The 17,742-nt window shown below is 47.0% G+C and overlaps 5 protein-coding genes across 5 annotated transcripts; 2 read left to right on the forward strand and 3 right to left on the reverse strand.

The window, feature by feature from the left end:
• The first annotated feature begins 128 nt into the window (after nt 1–128).
• Nucleotides 129–1,357, forward strand: BGW36DRAFT_368604 (serine hydrolase FSH). The gene is made up of 4 exons (XM_046215012.1): nt 129–392; nt 466–484; nt 545–622; nt 686–1,357. Exons 1-4 carry the CDS (start codon nt 351–353, stop codon nt 1,219–1,221), a joined length of 675 nt encoding a protein of 224 aa, XP_046078652.1. The 5' UTR covers nt 129–350; the 3' UTR covers nt 1,222–1,357.
• A 2,112-nt stretch (nt 1,358–3,469) lies between these two features.
• BGW36DRAFT_311890 (putative polyketide synthase) lies at nt 3,470–10,440 on the forward strand (the record flags this gene model as incomplete). The annotated part of the gene is made up of 5 exons (XM_046212491.1): nt 3,470–4,018; nt 4,072–4,155; nt 4,214–9,037; nt 9,096–9,416; nt 9,492–10,440. The coding sequence occupies 5 exons, from the start codon at nt 3,470–3,472 to the stop codon at nt 10,356–10,358; spliced, it is 6,645 nt and encodes a 2,214-aa protein (XP_046078653.1). The 3' UTR covers nt 10,359–10,440.
• A 170-nt stretch (nt 10,441–10,610) lies between these two features.
• Nucleotides 10,611–12,094, reverse strand: BGW36DRAFT_286554 (conidial pigment biosynthesis protein Ayg1; the record flags this gene model as incomplete). Its single annotated transcript, XM_046210428.1, has 6 exons — nt 10,611–10,692; nt 10,750–10,823; nt 10,882–11,014; nt 11,077–11,813; nt 11,873–11,947; nt 11,999–12,094. 6 exons carry the CDS (start codon nt 12,092–12,094, stop codon nt 10,611–10,613), a joined length of 1,197 nt encoding a protein of 398 aa, XP_046078654.1.
• Nucleotides 12,095–12,962: 868 nt separating this feature from the next.
• BGW36DRAFT_436229 (GPR1/FUN34/yaaH family-domain-containing protein) lies at nt 12,963–13,957 on the reverse strand. Its single transcript, XM_046221443.1, has 3 exons — nt 13,553–13,957; nt 13,309–13,483; nt 12,963–13,236 (listed from the first exon to the last, which is right to left on the reverse strand). Exons 1-2 carry the CDS (start codon nt 13,645–13,647, stop codon nt 13,378–13,380), a joined length of 201 nt encoding a protein of 66 aa, XP_046078655.1. The 5' UTR covers nt 13,648–13,957; the 3' UTR covers nt 12,963–13,236; nt 13,309–13,377.
• Nucleotides 13,958–15,105: 1,148 nt separating this feature from the next.
• Nucleotides 15,106–17,359, reverse strand: BGW36DRAFT_285565 (putative Zn(II)2Cys6 transcription factor; the record flags this gene model as incomplete). Its single annotated transcript, XM_046210330.1, has 3 exons — nt 15,106–16,606; nt 16,658–17,221; nt 17,271–17,359. 3 exons carry the CDS (start codon nt 17,357–17,359, stop codon nt 15,106–15,108), a joined length of 2,154 nt encoding a protein of 717 aa, XP_046078656.1.
• Nucleotides 17,360–17,742: the final 383 nt, after the last annotated feature.

Raw genomic sequence — 17,742 nt, forward strand, 5'->3', positions numbered from 1 at the left:
TTAGTATCCACTTTGCTGATGCCTCTGACACAGCTATTATTGGGGCTAGTGTACTAGTGCGGCAAGAAATAAACCATGACGAGGCCATACCTCAAGGGAGGAAAGAATACCCACAACAAACCTAGACATGGCTATTATTTTCCTGGCAATACAGTGTAATATTATCAACAGTGTAAAATCGAGGCCCCACGATGAAGTTCTATAAAGTGGTCTTAAAGGTTCTTCACATAATAGCAGCAGCCTTCGTCAGTACACTCTGAGCAGTCTGAAAATTTAGATGATTTGGTTGTCGTTCTGATTACCAATATAATCTTGGGCTTCTAAAATTTACGCGTCTCAAACAATCGGCAATGCGTTTCTTGTGCTTTCACGGCAGAGGCTCCAACAGTCAGGTAGGATCTCATACATACTTTAAAAAACAAACTTCCCGCCAATCTGACCAATGATTACTTACTGACTGATTAGATCGTGGAGACTCAAGTTGGTGAGTTTATAATTCTCAAAAGAGATTTATGTTCGAAGCTGAAGGTATGCACCGTTCTAGCGGCCTTGCGTCATGAGTTGGACAGCCTCCACGAATACGATTATGTGGAAGGAGTTATTCCTGTGCCGCTAGACCCTGGTATGTGTGCGCAATGTACGTTTACTCACGACAATTCGACCACTGACCCCGTAAATTTCCCAGAACTTCGAGCCTTTTTCCCTATGAATGGGGAATATTTTGACTACTTCTCTCCTAATTCCGTGGAGAGTGTTAAACAGGCGCTGGATGACCTGTCGGAGTTTATTGAAATTAATGGCCCATACGACGGTCTCATTGCATTTTCGCAGGGTGGCTGTCTCGCATCCACTTTTCTGATCCAACAGGCCATATTATACCCAAAGACTCCTTTACCATTCAAATGTGCCATATTCCTCAGCTCCATCAACCCTACAGACCCACGAGCTTTGGACAGTGGAGATGCACGTTTCTTAGACCCTCGGGTAGATGGAGATCAGATGCTGGCTGGATTGCCAACAGCACATATTTGGGGCCGTAACGATACGCTTTGGGCGAATTGTAGCGAAATGCTGTATGGATTGTGTGATCCGAGGTTACGGCTTCTCCTGCTCCATGATGAGGGGCATGCAGTGCCAGGGGTAAGAGCTCAGGAAGAATTGATGGCTAGTGTACGGGTTATTAGGAGAACGATTGAAAGAGCCGAGATGTCTGGACACTGATGGATGTCTGCAATGGAATTAGAACCGTTAGTATCGGGTTAGCACTGTAATAGAGTCTTTTAGCAACGGCCCCCAAAAAGCGACCTTGAACGAGAACTTCCCGTATTAGTTAGAGCGCCCTACAAAATAAAACCAGCAGGGAGCTCGTCGCATGTACAGTTAACGTAATTCTTACACCCGCATGTAAGTGTTGTTTGACTTTCGGTTATTTTGCGCTATGTTAGCGTCAGGCCGCCAACCTATCTGATATGACTTCGGAAAATTCCATTTCCGCCGAATCAATAATTATTACTTTCCTTGTCAACCTGCATTAGTGCCGTGCAGAAGGCTAGATAAATGGCTTGCGGATTGGCGCAAACCTGTCGTGGGGGCTTCGCCAGATGTCTAAGCATGGTGAGCTATAGCGCGAAGTGGGGTCTCTTATGCACTAAACATTCTTTTTATGACTACTGTACCTCATTAATTTAGACGATATCCAGGATAGTCGCCGAATGAGAGTATCCACATAATGTGTTATCAAAATTGGATCACTGGGGTAACTACTTAGGGTTACTAGCCGGGATAGAAGCAGGCGGTGGGTTCGCGTTTTGGGCCCTAACGGTTAGCACGCAGACATAAATATAGCGATACATATATGCTGTTGTTACTCTCGTCATGTGCATCTTTGTTATCTCATGTACGCCACACGCTCCTTGTCGTCGGCTCGTGAACCATCTGCGGGTCTTCTCGCGATAGCCACCTTTTAGGAGTTTTTATGCTTCACGAGAGCCAATTATTGGTTTCAATAAGAACTAGGGCTGTCGATTGGGTGGTTGGGACTGCTCTAGGGCGCTATTTGAAGGACCAGTTATTCATATTAGGAAAGAGGGGAAGATATAAAGCTGACGAAATATTCACGATACAGAATGCACCTAGTAGCACAACTATGCCGTACGGAGTATATGTATCTATCTATAGATCAACCACTACGCACTTTGCAGTGCCGCCAGATAGTAATAAGTCTACACTAACTAATACGGGACACTTTCCAACTGGTTATCCAGTGGGGGCCATTGCTAAGAGCTCTATGAGTCTATTGACCTGAAAGTGCTAGTCATGGAAAGCAGATCTGATCTTCAGTGAAACCAAGATACATGGCGGTCAGCAAATGTCGAAACGCTGTTATGGCGCCAAGACAAATTAAGCGCTCATCGAACACCAGCAGTCTCTCTCCTACTCTGCCATACGCCTGTGCCCTTCAATAAGTAGTGTAAATTCAAAGCTATAAGAGAACTCAATCAATGTCTACCCCCTCTACCATCGATCAGTTGCTCTTGGTCAAAAATCCTGCCACCTGAAATCCCCATCTTCCCTAGCTATGGCTCCCCACAAAATAGAAAGTCCTTCCGCAAACGGAAATTCTTTATGGATAGATGCTTCTCATGACTCAGGATCTCAAGACCATAAGGATCCTCTCCAGGCCATCGCTGTAATTGGTTTCTCAATGGCGTTTCCGCAGGAAGCTACGACATCGGACGCACTATGGGAGTTGATGATGAAGAAAAGGAATACCGCGACAGCGATACCGAAGGATAGGATGAATATTAAGTCCTTTTACCATCCAGACGTACACAGACGTGGCCAAGTAAGCCTTCGGACTCCATTGACATCAATACCGTCTGCCGCGCTAACTTGCCGTTTAGTTTCCAGTAAATCGTAGTCACTTTCTTCTCGAAGATCTCGCTGGCTTCGATGCGTCTTTTTTTGCCACTTCGACGACAGATGCTGCGAGCATGGATCCACAGCAACGACTACTTCTTGAATATACTTATAAAGCTCTTGAGAATGGTGACTAATTCAGTGCAAACTTCCGTTTGTCCGTCCGCTAATACGATACGTAGCTGGCTTACCAATGGAGAAAGTCCGCGGGACCAAGACATCTGTATATTCAGGTACCTTTTCTACAGATTGGCTACATTTACAATACAAAGATGGAGAGCAGGCCCAAACAACAACTGCACTGGGTATACAAGCATCCGCCAATGCCAATCGAGTCAGCTGGTTCTTCGACTTCATTGGAAACAGCGCAAATATCGATACAGCTTGCTCTAGCAGTTTGGTATGTCTGCACATGGGCTGTCAGGACCTGCGAACCGGTGAAGAAGACATGGTACACACCACGATGGTTTATACAACACAATACGTTTGTTTTGCTGATACCAAATAGAGCATTGTAGCAGGATGCAATGTCATCACCTCACCGGATGCCATGCACGCCTTATCCAATATGAATATGCTCTCCCCAGATGGGCAATGTTACAGTTTCGACCACCGAGGGAACGGATACAGCAGAGGAGAAGGATTCGGTGTTCTCGTCCTCAAGCGGGTGGCAGATGCGATTCGAGATAACGACACAATTCGGGGTATCATTCGTAGCACAGGATGCAATCAAGATGGACACACACCAAGCCTTACCTTACCTAATACTGATTTGCAGGCGAAGCTGATACGAGACACGTATAAGAAAGCCGGCCTCAGTATGAAGCCTACGCGATTTTTTGAAGCCCATGGCACCGGAACGTCTGTGGGTGATCCGATTGAGTCGAAAGCCTTGGGAGCTGCTTTTCGGCAGGTTCGCACGACTGACGACCCTCTGTGGATTGGTGCTATCAAAAGCAATATCGGTCACCTAGAAGGTGCGAGCGGCGTCGCCGGCATTATCAAAGCCATATTAGTTTTGGAAAAGGCCATTATTCCACCCAACACCAATTTCGAAAAAATTAATCCAAAAATTGATGCGGAGTTTCTGAGAATTCAGGTTTGGCGCAACTACCTTCTAGAGTTGATTTGGAGATGCTGAATGTCATACAGTTCCCCCTGGAAAGCTTGCCATGGCCTACCAAGGGTCTTCGGCGGGCATCTGTGAATTCGTTCGGAAATGCCGGAACCAACTCCGTAAGCATCTAGGTTCTATCTCTATAAAGTGTGATAAACATGCTGATTTGGGTCATAGCACGTGGTCCTTGACGATGTCTATCACTTTTTAGAAGAACGTGGTCTTTCTGCGCAGCACCTCACCGTCCGAGACCCACCAACTAAGGCTGTCTGCGAGCCTACCCTAGTCAGGCTTTCTTCTTCGCCTCAACGCCCCATCTCGAAGGATGCTGGCTACGAGACAGGCACACCAAGGCTGCTTGTGTTTTCCACAAATGATGAGGCAGGAATCCAAAGACAGGCAAAAGCATATGCGGATTATTTCTCTAAAGCTGCAGATACACTAGAACCCAGATATCTTGACCATCTGGCATATACACTTGCATTTAGGCGAAGTTCCTTGGCCTGGAAGTCTTTCGCCGTGGTGAACTCCGTGCTTGACCTCCCACATCTTGATAAGATCATGTGTCCTGCGACGAAGTCATCGAACAATCCAGGGTTGGGATTTATATTCACTGGCCAAGGTGCTCAATGGGCGGGGATGGGTCGTGAGCTAATGGCATTCCCTACATTTGAGGAAAGCCTGCGGCGATCAGAACATATATTATTAGGGCTCGGTTGTTCATGGCATCTTCGTGAAGAAATTATGCGGCAAACAGGTTCGCGCATCAACGAAACTGAGCTGGCTCAACCAAGCTGTACTGCTCTTCAGATTGCCCTTTTAGATCTCATGGCTACATTTGGCATTTTTCCAACAGCGGTGATAGGGCATTCTTCGGGGGAAATCGCAGCCGCTTATAGCACCGGGGCCTTGACGGTCGAAGCTGCTCTGAAGCTCGCTTATTACAGGGGTGAAGTATCTGGCCGTCTGGCATCGGATCCATTCGCACCCAGAGGAGCAATGATGTCAGTTAGCCTATCGGAAGATGACGTCCAACCATATTTGAGAGCAATAACAGCTCAATTTGGTGTCTCTGGCTTGACTGTAGCATGCATAAATAGCCCTAGAAACGTGACTATATCTGGGGATGCGGATCAAATTGATGCATTAAAATCTGTCTTGGACGCTGAAATAGTATTTTCACGGAAGCTCCTTGTGAGAGTTGCTTATCATTCGTCGCATATGTTTCGTGTAACAGACGATTACAGGCGAGCGATCCAAGGTCTCAAGGCTGGTACTGCACCCATCAACCCGGTGGCCATGTGCTCTTCCGTCACAGGGCAGCGAGTTACGAAGGATGACCTTATTGATCCCGAATACTGGGTGTCAAACATGGTCTCCCCCGTACAGTTTGTTAATGCGCTGGACACCCTCATATCGAAATTATCACGGCGTATGCGCAAGAAGCTTAATAGTAGTCACCGCAACTACTTTCAAATTGATGCGCTGGTAGAAGTGGGACCTCATTCAGCATTGCAGGGCCCAATAAATGATACATTGCTTGCACTGCGCAGTTCAAAGATCGGATACACGTCTCTCTTGATGCGGAAGAATGCTGCGACGACTTCGACGTTCAATGCGTTAGGCTATATCAAATGCCTCGGCTATCCGATAGACATGGAGAAAGTGAACAACCTAGGACTAGTCCCTAGCGACAAATATATGGTGTTACCTTGTCTGCCAGAATATGTCTTTGACCATTCTCAGAAATATTGGGATGAATCGCGACTAAGCTCGCAGTATCGACTCGGAGATCAGGGGAAACTGGACCTGCTTGGAAAACCCGTCCCGGACTGGAACAGATTCGAAGCCAAGTGGCGAAATTACCTAAGAATTTCCGAGATGTCTTGGATGGAGGACCATTCCGTTAATGGCATGTTGATTTATCCAGGAGCTGGAATGCTCGTCATGGCCATCGAGGCTGCCAATCAGATGACAAAAGCCAGCGAGGGTGTGACTGGATTCGAAATCAGCGAAGTTATATTCGCGAAACCACTTAAAATCCCTCGAGATTCGGCTGGCGTTGAAACCCAGCTAGTTATTCACTTAGCTCAAGACTCTCCAAAGCCTCTCAGTCGAGGAGCCGAATTCAGACTGTTCTCATATGAAAATAGTGACTGGCAGGAGTGCTGTCATGGGGTTATTCGTGCCAAATACGAACTGAATAAGAATGATGTTGACAGTGGAAGAGTAGCGCTTGATGAGGTAAACACGTGCCGTGAACTTGCACTTTCAATAGGAAAATCATGTCAGACACCACTCAACCCGCAAGAATTCTACTCCGCCTTGAATGAGAGTGGCTTAGAACTCGGTCCTTCTTTCCACCGAGTCATTCAGGGATCGTTCAATAGTCAACAAGTCCGAGCAAAATTGAAATTGTTCCAGTGGCCACAGAATGAGTTCCCAGAGACACATGTTATACACCCAGCGAGCTTAGATGCTATTTTTCACTTGGGGATTGGTATTTGCTCGGGAGGAGGAAAGGTGGCTTCACCGACAATGATCCCGACGTATCTGCGGCGCTTATTTGTTAGCAAGACCGGCCTTAGTTTCCCAGACACAGAAGAGCTTCAGGAATACGCCTACATAAGCGCAAGGCATGCACGCAGTGTCGAATTCTGCGGGTTTAGCTTGAGCCCTAAAAATGATGCTCTATTGGTACAGTTCGAAGATTTACAGGCGACGGCAATTGCGGACCACCAGGGCGACTCAGTCAGCGAAAGCCTCCAAGATCAACAACTATCCCACTTTGTTAAGTATCAGCCTGAGCCAGACCTACTTAGTCCTGAGGCTACCCTGGCTTACTGCCAAGATGTTAGTGATAGTGAATCGCCGCTGGAACGGTATGTCGACATGCTTGCGCACAAGAACGGGGGTCTCCGTATTCTGGAGATTGATACTGGTGACCGAACGTTGACGAAAAATATCTTGCAAGTCCTAACAGTGGTAGATGACTTTAGTAGATTCATCAACCCCAGATATAACTCGTTCTGTTTCAGCTCCACCTCTAGTGACGTACTCGAGCTTGGAAAAAAAGAGCTTCAAAACTACTCATACATCAAGTTTACATCCCTGGATATGACCATGAATAAGGGGGAAGTCTACGATATTATCCTGGCTTCATATAGCGTCCGGGAGGATGAAATAATGTTACGAAACATTAGTAAAATGCTAACTTCCGGGGGAAAGCTGTTCCTATCGGAACCCAATGCCCCTCTGAACGAAAATGCTATACAAAAGAGTCCGGCAGTTGAAACCACCCTGGTAAAATATGGGTTCGCTTATCCTGGGCTGGAATTACCTGCTTCCAAACCGACTGATACTGCGCGACACATTGTGCATACCCACACGACCATGTCTTCGGGTCCCTCAATACGACATACAGACAAGGAGGTATTTGTAATGCTAGATGCGATGTCAACTGTGCAGAGGCGTGTATCCGATGCCCTGGCTAGCTACTGGCGCACGGAAGGAATAAACAATGTCCGATCTGGATCCTTGGAAAATGCGGCCGCCATCGAACAGACGGACAACATAATTTTTGTGGTTCTGTTGGAGCTGGACTACAGTTTTATGCATAGCATCACAAGGTCCGCTTATGGACCGCTGAAAAAACTCTTCCAGACTGCTTCTGATATGCAGTGGCTTACATTTTCTGGAGGTTCGGAGGCCGGTAATCCAGACTATAACATAATTCATGGTCTAACTCGTGTGCTTCGGAACGAATACCCAGATCTCAATGTAACTGTGCTCAGCATTGAGACCACAGACGACCTGTCTGAAAGGCAGATGGCCAGCCTCACCCAGATTCTATATGCGAAACACGTCCATCGCAACTCCAACATAGTTGACGTTGAGTACCTGGAAATTGGACAGGCTATACATATCCCGCGTATCGTCCCGGCCCCGACCATCACCCATGAATTAAATAGTAGATCAGGCGCACAGAGCTCACGCCAGAATGCAGTAAAAGATTGCCCACCCATCTTATTGGGCATGAAATCTGTCGGCATTCTTGACACACTTCATTTCGTGGAAGATATGGCTGCTTATGAACCACTGGCCGCGGATGAGGTCGAAATCCGCACCCATGCAATTGGCATGAACTACAAAGACTGTTTAATTGCACTAGGCAAACTCTCCACGGCGAGAATGGGCCCGGATTGCGCGGGTGTAGTCACCAAAGCAGGCGCCAATACGCTATTTCAGCCCGGCGATCGGGTCATGCTCGCTGGGTCCGAGATGTTTAGAACGTTCGCTCGAGGTAAAGTAGCCGTCAAAATTCCACATATGGCGTTCACCACCGCAGCCGCAATTCCGACGCAGTTCGGTACAGCGTGGAGAGTTATTCACCAACTTGCGAAGCTAGAAAAAGGAGAGACTATTTTGATACATGCTGCCTCCGGTGGCACAGGGCAAGCAGCGATTCAGATCTCGCAGGCTCTAGGCGCAACAGTCTTCGCGACCGTAGGATCAAAGAGGAAGAAAGATTTCCTTATGGATGTGTATAAGATCCCTGAGGATCATATCTTCTATAGCCGTGATACCAGCTTTGCGCAAGGCATCAAACGCATTACCAACGGACGCGGCATGGATGTAATTATAAACTTGTTGGTCGGAGAAGGCCTCATTGCCTCTTGGGAGTGCATTGCGCCGTACGGCCGTTTTATTGAGATTGGAAAGAAGGACATCACGACAAATTCTAAACTTCCCATGTTTACATTCGACAAGAATGCTTCGTTCATTGCTTTTGAATATTCTCAGTGGGTGAAGGATCGTCCTGAAACGGCGTATCACGATCTACAAGAGCTGGTAGATATGTTTGTCCAGCATAAATTTCATACTGCTTTGCCATTACGCGTTCACGATATCTCAGAGATTGACAGTGTCTTCCGAGTGGTTCAGGAAGGTAACCAGATAGGCAAGTTTGTACTGGAGGTGACTCCTGAATCTCAAGTGCAGGTAAGAGATCATGTGTCTTCCCCAAGGTTTATATTACATTAATCAGACCTTTTTTCAGGTTACGCTTAACACAAAACCGAGTTTCCAAATGGATCCCGACTCAACGTTCGTAATTGCAGGTGGATTGGGCGGACTCGGACGTGCAACAGCTCGGTGGATGGCTGAACGGGGAGCAAGAAACATTATCCTCCTCTCACGGTTCGGTCCTCGGACCGATTCCGCTAGAGAACTTATCAAAAATCTGCAATCCATCGGAGTGAGAGTCGAGACACCGGCATGCGACATTACAGATTTAGACACCATGAAGCAGATCTTCGGTAGGCTGTCCGCAGATATGCCCCCCATCAAAGGTGTTTTGCAGATGTCAGTCATAGCCAGGGTCAGTACAACCTCCATTGCATTACGTTTTGTTACATTTCATTCATTCAGCGGACTCACTGATAAATCATAATAGGACTGGCTCTTTAGAGACTTAGACTATGATGATTGGAAAGCTGCTGTAGACGTCAAGGTTGTCGGCTCGTGGAACCTCCATGCTGTCCTGCCTAAAGGAATGGATTTTTTCATCCTCCTCGCGTCTACGTCTGGGTTAGTCGGAATTAAAGGGCAGACCAGCTACGACGCTGGAAATACGTACGAAGATGCACTCGCCCGATACCGCGTGTCCCTCGGCGAGAAGGCCATATCTCTTGACCTAGGCGCAATGGTGGACGACGGCATTCTGGCTGAACGTCCGGAGCTCCTAAACCGTGTTCTTGCTTATGACATCATAGAGCCTGTTACGCGGCAAAAGTTCTACAGTATCTTAGACTACTACTGCAATCCGAAACTGGCCCTTATGTCGCCTCAGGAAGCTCAAGTGGTGGTCGGACTTGGATTGGGTGACGGTGCCGGCGGGTTGGAGAGCGTTGACCACAATCGACAACCAATGTTGCAGCCGATCATATTGGCGGGTGAACGGCGCGCTGCCGCAGGGACAGATGGCCTGCGTACCGGCGATAAAGTTAAGGAGCGTGAACGATTTGCTGCATCCATGTCGAAGGACGAAGCGGCAGGGATCGTTGCCCAGGCGACGATTCAGAAGCTGGCCAAATCCATTGCTGCGCTGCGGGACGGCGCATCAATTAATTATGACAAGCCGCTGCAGATGTTTGGAGTTGACTCGCTGCTGGCAATTGAGCTGCGGAACTGGATTGTTAAGGAGTTTGACGCCGACATTGCTGTTTTTGAGACACAGGGTGCCTCGACGCTGGGTACACTTAGTATGTTGGTTGCTGGAAGAAGTACGATTCGCCACGACAAATGGTCAACGGCACTATGACCTTCAGAGGTAGACTATATATACATTGTTAGGATGTTCAGTACAGAAATATCGAGATATCTAGGAAGACGCTTGTTCACACTAGCTAAGCTTGCTCAATTAATTGTAGTATTATTTCTCTATCTAACCCTAGCCTCACATATGTACCATGGCTAACTCACACAGCGAATATACATGGCTATCAGGATTCCAAAATATGAAATACAAGAACATGTATTTGAATCCAGTCCCATCATAAATCGTGTGAATGATTTATCTAAGAAGGTTCTTTAGCCATGCATGAATTGTGGGAAATGATTCAGGTCCTCCCATATGGGCATACCCCGGGAAAAAGCTGGTTTTTGAGATGTTAGTATCCGAAATAACTAGCTTATTATTTAGAAAAGCTTACCGAGCTTCTTTAGGAGACCCATGTTTGAGCATCTCAATTGAATCTTCAATGGGAACAAGTCCATCATCAACACCCTTCGATGTCTGTTAAAAAGTCCGATCAAAAATGCTTCAACCAGATATGGGGACTTACATTGAGCATGAGAAGCTTGCAAGACGGCATATCAGTTATTCCATTCTTAACCAATGAAAACAAATCCATGCCTCGAGTGAGAAAGTCTTCGGCATTATCAAATCCACATTTCGCGGCAAACGGCGGCACAACACTACTCACATAAGACATGTGACTATATCAATTGATAATATTCAAAGGTAATGAGTGACTTACTCGAAAGGATACTCATGGCCACTAGCCTTCTCAAGCCAGTCTCTTCTTAAGAAGTGGTGCGTCCCTGCACCTTGTGCCACGGCCCCGAGCAGTCTTTCATGGTGCGTATGTGCGATTCGGGCAGCGTAGTACCCTCCTGCACTAAGACCCCAGACCGCAATACGACGAAGATCGAAGCGCATATTCTTATTTTCCTTTTCTATCCATTCTAGCAGGCTTGTCCAGATCCGGTCAGGTGACTGAGGATCAATGGGTTCAGCAGGGCAATCTCCAGTACCCGGGATTTCGCACAAGATGGTCGACCATCCAAACTCCACTAGAGCATCACTCTGATAAGCATTATCAGCCCGGTAGCCGTCAAGACCGGTGAAAATAATGACAAGAGGTGTGAGCTCATCCGCATTTCCTTTCTTTGTCAAACGCAGAAGGACAGGAATAGCATCGCCATCCTTGCCACTCCTACGAATATGAGGAATTTTCACTTCGCGTATCGGAGGGTCCATCAGTGCAGCTCCTTTCAAAAATATCTGGTTTTGAAGGTCTAGAGCTTGCTTTTTCACTCCTAAAGAATTAGGTCCGACATGTGGAAAGCGACTTATTCTCAGGAGAGCAGAAGCTCGCGAGTAAAGCTGTACTGCCTGTTGTTCCTCTGCATTTTCTGCCTGCTGGAGCAAATCTTTGACAACAGGAGTAAAAGCTTTTGTGTAGTCGTCACTTGTAGGATCATTAACCTCTTTCTAAATCAAGTGGTCAGCGCTACATGTCATTCCAATGGCCTTCGTGTTGGCAACTTTACTTTGATTAACTCATCAAAGACTCTTTGAAAATCATCGTGATTACCACCAGTAAATGGCCACACGGACTTTTCACTCTAAAATTGTACATTAGATACGTACAAATTAATCTTCCGTAAGGCACATACCAAAGGCCCCCATTTTTTCTCCCATAGGTCTTTCATCGATCCGTGATGAGGATGCTCGTAATCAAATTTCTCTCCAAGAATCCAATTAAAAGCCATTTTTAAGTATTTAAAAGAACAATCTGAAATAATTATATAAAATATTTTGAAGGGATCAAATGGTTCTGCGTGCAACTTTGTGTTGAAATGTTGAAATATTGCCAATTTTATATGCTTGTTCCTCGGCATTATGGTGACCGACATCCCGATAACCCTAAAGATTTTGCTTCAATCTACTCCGAAATGACTGAACCCCTAACTTTCTCTAAGAGTTGGACAATGCAAGGAAAATTACCTGAAGTGCTGCTTGACTATAGAACATTTCTGATCGGCAGAACTTTAGCCGTTTGCCGATGGTCTATTAGTTACTACTCCGTACCAACAGTTCGGAGGAACTTTACCCCTTCGTTAATTTTCTAGTGCCGACACGCCGATACGCCCTTGAACTTTCAAAGTCGTTGGTTTTTTTGTTTTGCATCAGTCATTTTATATTTAGTCGTATCATGGTATCTTCAATATACACGCTACTAGTTAAGTGTTCATTTCCGCCGAGTTCACAAGAAGGTCCGTACGCTTCACTTCTATAGCTTGACTTGGTGTTCGGCTCCTGGATAGTTAAAATATGACAATGCATGGGATACAAGATAGCTCAATACTTTCCGACTGCCTAACCATTGGTTTTTCTATCTATCATCCTGTGGTTCATCGCGGGCTAATAAATAACCGTGGCGTTTTCGTAGATCTGAAGATGATCTGTTCCCTGGGCCGTCCACATAACATTGATATTTCCTCCCCCTTTAAGTGGAAAATTGCCTCCAAGCATCAGCTAGTCTACCTTACTTTCTTTCCCAACTTCTGCCGCGAGATCTACTCTCAAGTCTTAATAATTGCTCTCCTATTTCCGCGAAGCTCTCCCCTTGTCCAACTAAGGGAAATAGAAAACCGGAACCACGAAGAAACTATTCGAGCAATCCATACTACCAGCCAGTATCACCTACCACGCCGGAAACATGGCAATGAGTTGAAACACACCTGCCGTTTTGAGTACGGGAGTATTAGGCGCATTCATGGCATCACGGCTGAGATAGCCAATGCCAATCAGCTAGAAGGCGAAACCTACGGCCACAAAGAGGCTGAATAATACGGCGGTGGATTTGACGGTGCATAGCGCGAGGAGGAATGTGAATATTCATGAGCCAGCCCTGCTTGAAGTTTAGTACTACACACACACGCACACACGCACAAATTTCCATACTAGGTAAGATAGTCATTACCATGAAAAATAACCCAACTAAGTTATAGTACATATTCATCGACCCGTTATCAGCTTCCACCAGCTAAGACTAGATTCCGAATCCACTTGGCGTGAAAATAAAGGCAAAGGCGATCCAAAATCCCCCATAAGAGGATAGAGTAGTGGCGCCAAATGTATTTCTAGCCGCCATATCCCTGAAAATTCGATATTAGATAGGAGAATTGCTATTCACGGGATGGGTACATTGTAAATGGGTTACACACCACATCCCAGCGCATAGATGGACAAGATCGCCGTATGCAAAGGCAGCCCCAATGACGAGATTAGGCTCCGTGATCCCGCGAGCTTGGAGATTCATCAATCCAGCTACAAAATTCGACAGGGCGAAAGCCTCGAGGCCGAGCGGCACCGGGTTAGCGATCTTACAGTCTGTTGGTGGTCGATACAGGCCCGGTTGCAATTCTCCGGCAAACGGAGGGACGATGGTCTGCACAGTTTTTACATGCGCCAAAGGGCCGTATTACAAGTGATAGCCGTCATTGTGGGAGGAAAGGGTTGTTCTTATTTGGAAAACGGGTTGTTGTTTTCGTGGTCCGAGGTACGGATTTGGTCCATTGAAGTATTGGCAAACGATGATCTAATGACAAGACGTATAAAGTGAGGAAAAGAAGAAACAAACAAAGCTCTACTAGGTTGAAGCTTTCAATTGTGTCTCGAAGCAAATGGGGAAAAAAGCACAAGAGTGCGTGTGATGACTTTATACTCCATTTCTGCGAGGGGTCTTTCCGATTTCCACGGGGGCATTAAGCCATTCGTTGCTGCATGAGTGAGGTATAAATGCAATAATTGGACGTGATATAATAGTTAGAGCTTGCTTCCAACGAATTACAAAGAGCTGTTGTTGATCGGCAGTCGAATTATCGAGATGAGCAGCCTATCGCCATCGTTCATCCAAGGGATCAGATGGGGTAATGGAGAAATGCGGGGTAAATACATAAGCAAGCCGGAGTTAGTTAATCTCCACACCCTATTACGCATTGTTGAATCTACAGTAATGGCCCATGACTTTTCGTGACGAGAGAAGCTTGTCTTCAAGATCTTGGAGCTTCAATTTTGAAGGCGCGCCGTCGCATTGGCTTGGATATACGCGCTGTGACATTTCGTCTATCTATACAATAGTTTTCTACGAATGCGGGGAAGATCTTGCGCATGACAGATCTCTGGAATTAGTCAAAAAGTTATACAAAAATCCCACTTTAAACTATAGTACACCAAGGAATTAATACATACTTCGTAATCTACAATAGACCTATCATTGCTTCCAGTCCCCTGTGATCCAGGACGATCTCTTTTCCAAGGTTGCCGACACGGCTGAATTGTTACGGTCTAACCGCTGCTGTTTGTCACTAAATAAATAGTCAACCGTTCATCAGTTTGAAGCGAATAATTAAATTTCGAACACAAATAACCCTACTTATAATTCGGTTTAACAGTGAGTAAAATTATAGACTGGATCCTAAAGACATCCTAGTTTACTAAACGTTTGAAACTGTAAGTACAGGCAGATTCAAAACTTCCTTCAGTTTTTTAATTTTTACACATCTCTCTCTTTATCACAATCGAACCACTTTTACTTCCAACCTCAAGGGGGTGTGCGGCGATGCGCAAATTGACCACGGCAGCACTGCGAATATAAGTTAACGAACTGGCGAGCTGAACTGAAAAAACTGCTCGCCATTTGGGCCATTCGAAGGGCCTGATTTACTTGCTTCAGCCCCAGCAAAATAATCACGTCCCTCCAGTTTCCAGTACATTATCAAAAAATGTGAGAGGAGAGTAGAGGCCAGAAGGAAAATCTGATAGGTCTTTTTGTTAGTCGCAATCGGTATGACCGAGCGTGCTTCTCACATTGATTGTTGAACGTTGCGCCAAATCCATTCAGAGGTATGGCATCAACATCCGTCAGAAAGTCGTAAAAAGCGGGCCCGCTACCGTCCTCGGCAGACGCTTCTGTGTTTCCAAGGACGATGCTCAGAGCTTTCGCTACTTTTCCAGCTTCCGCCCATGCCGTACTCATTTGAAGCCAAATCTTGTGCGAGATCGTCAGTCGTTGTCGAATCTCTTCAGCCCTAGGCGACCACGTTGTCTGTCCTGCAGTCTCAGGCAATTCAAATTTATCGACATCTTGAAGGTAGAGACAGAGCACGCTCGTTGCGAGGAGAACATCCTGGTTGAAAATATTGGTGACCTTCCATCTAAGCTGAGACAAACGACCAAATGGCTGAGACTCTTCGTGAAGCATCTGTTGAAACGATAGAATCTTGAGTGCGGAATCTAAACAAATTCGCACCGACTCCCTGTCCCGCTCTTGAGACTGTCGAACTGGGTAGCTGATCAAAGCTCTCCGGTACAGGAGGATGCGTGATTTGTGGTAGGTCGTTTCTACACTTACCCGCTGTATCACAAGGATTGGACTATCCGTGATGGGGTGTGGCGTAGTTCCCCAGCGCAGCACGGGCGGAATAGCACGATTGTGCACGTCCTTAAGAATTACATCGACCTTGATGACCTCGTCGTGGGAAGGGGGATTAATATCGGCGTTGATGTCGCAAATCAAGCCGAGAGCTGATATCAGTCGCGCTCTTGCAATGAGAGGGAGCACCGGCGTCCATTCTGTTTCTGGCCTCGGCGGAGGCATCTCAGTCGTGTCCTCTTCAAAATCACAGTCCCGCAGATTACGGGGCTGTTTTGTATCGATGTGCGTATCTGTGGCACTTCGAGGAAGGCCCATCTCCAAGGAGAGAACGAGGTCTAATTGAAGGATTGTAGTCCAGATGCGTCTACGCATCTCACCCTCGAATGGGGATATTCCGGGAAAGTGATCTGGGTCCCGGTGATAGCCCATGCGCATTGCAAGATGAAGTATCATACTGATCAAAAGCCAGCCATCGGTACCATTATCTTTCAAGAGTATAAACTCTCCAGTAAGGACCATTATGAGGGTTTCCAGGATATATGGTCCTCCCATCGTATACCTGGCCAGAATAAGACACTGAACGGCCTTCTCCCGGAAGGCATCCTTCATGGTAAGAGATTCTGCCTTGAGCGATTCGGCCCGTCCGTCGGTGAAGTCAATGGAGAAGGTCTGCAACTGCGCAGCAATATATAACATGGAGAACATGAGGCCGATCCAAGCGATAGAAGTTGCAGACGGATCTTTCCAGAAGGTTTCGTACTGGTCAAATGTCAGACTGCTTGTAATCGGCCAGGTTAGAAAGAACCCACTTCTCGGAGAAACTTCTTGCCATGAATGAGATCTACAGCACGCAGTCAATGCCTCTGAAAGCGGAAAGAAAGCTTGGATGTACTGACACGGAGTGATAATGTAGGAATCGAAGTGAAGGGCCATGAGGCGGTCAACAACTGGACGAGGAGGAATAGCAACCAGTATTTCATCTCGAGTTGCATGACGGTTCGGGCCATAGAACAAGTGTGAACCGGGCGGAGCTTTGCTATCAGTGACCAAGTCCTCCTTCAGTCCTCTGATTTTAGTAAGAATGGCCTCCCAATGGGCACTCTGGATATAGCTGGTTCCAGACTCGCGCAACTTGAGGGTGCCAGGGTCTGCCGGGGATGCAGCTTCATCCTGGGGTTTCTTTGGTGTCCGGATCTCAGGGAACACATCTGCGGGTGACTGCGAGCTTGTTCTCGGCGATTTCGGTGCAGGCGGGGTTGGGAGTGATTGGCCTTCCATGAGCGTCACGACAAGGCTCTCCAGTTCAGATATTCTGCCATGGAGGCTGGTGGACTGTCGCGGAGCAACGGACCGCTGAGCATCGGGCGTAGAAAAAGATGTCGTCGCATAATTGCAGGAGTTGGTGAGGCCACGCCTTGAGCAAGCTCCGCATGGGTGCTGTCGGTCGCACCTCAGCCTGGCAAAGTTAACTGTGCACGACTTTGTGATGGCTATTGAGCACGTACTTTCGGTGTCTGCAAGGGTCGCAGGAAAGTTGGACTTTGTCTCTGCGTCGATTTGGCGGCGGACGCGGACGTTGAGCATTGTCGGACATGGTGTGACTGGATTGAGGCGTTCGCGGAGCTCAACCTCGTACGCGGCAATCTGGGTATGCCCAAAGCGGAATTGTCCCCTGGTCCGCTCTCAAACAGCTTTACAGCCACTTCAAGAAGAGAAAGAAGCTGTCTGGCGGCGCAAACCGAGAGGCCATGGAGAAAGCAATGACAGTTCGACCGTCCGACCGTCCGCGTCAACCTTCCGCGTCGATCGTCCGTGCGCCGCCCACGATGGCTGCTCCTCCGTTCGAACCTCCACGTCCGCTCGCTCTCCAAGCTCCCCTTCTATTAAGCAAATCTCCAGTTTAGCTCCGCATTTACGGACCATTTTGCAGATTCAGTCACTGGCGCAATTAGCCCTTGCCTAAAGAACTATAGCTAT

The sequence above is a fragment of the Talaromyces proteolyticus genome (genome assembly GCF_021365285.1).
Source record: "Talaromyces proteolyticus strain PMI_201 chromosome Unknown BGW36scaffold_1, whole genome shotgun sequence".
Taxonomy (NCBI): Eukaryota; Fungi; Ascomycota; class Eurotiomycetes; order Eurotiales; family Trichocomaceae; genus Talaromyces; species Talaromyces proteolyticus.

Coding starts and splice junctions, on each gene's coding strand:
- BGW36DRAFT_368604 (XM_046215012.1), top strand. CDS start 351: ATGCGTTTCTTGTGCTTTCACGGCAGAGGCTCCAACAGTCAG. Junction 623..685: donor TCCTGTGCCGCTAGACCCTG/GTATGTGTGCGC, acceptor TAAATTTCCCAG/AACTTCGAGCCTTTTTCCCT.
- BGW36DRAFT_436229 (XM_046221443.1), bottom strand. CDS start 13,647: ATGAATCTCCAAGCTCGCGGGATCACGGAGCCTAATCTCGTCATTGGG. Junction 13,484..13,552: donor CATCTATGCGCTGGGATGTG/GTGTGTAACCCA, acceptor TCGAATTTTCAG/GGATATGGCGGCTAGAAATA.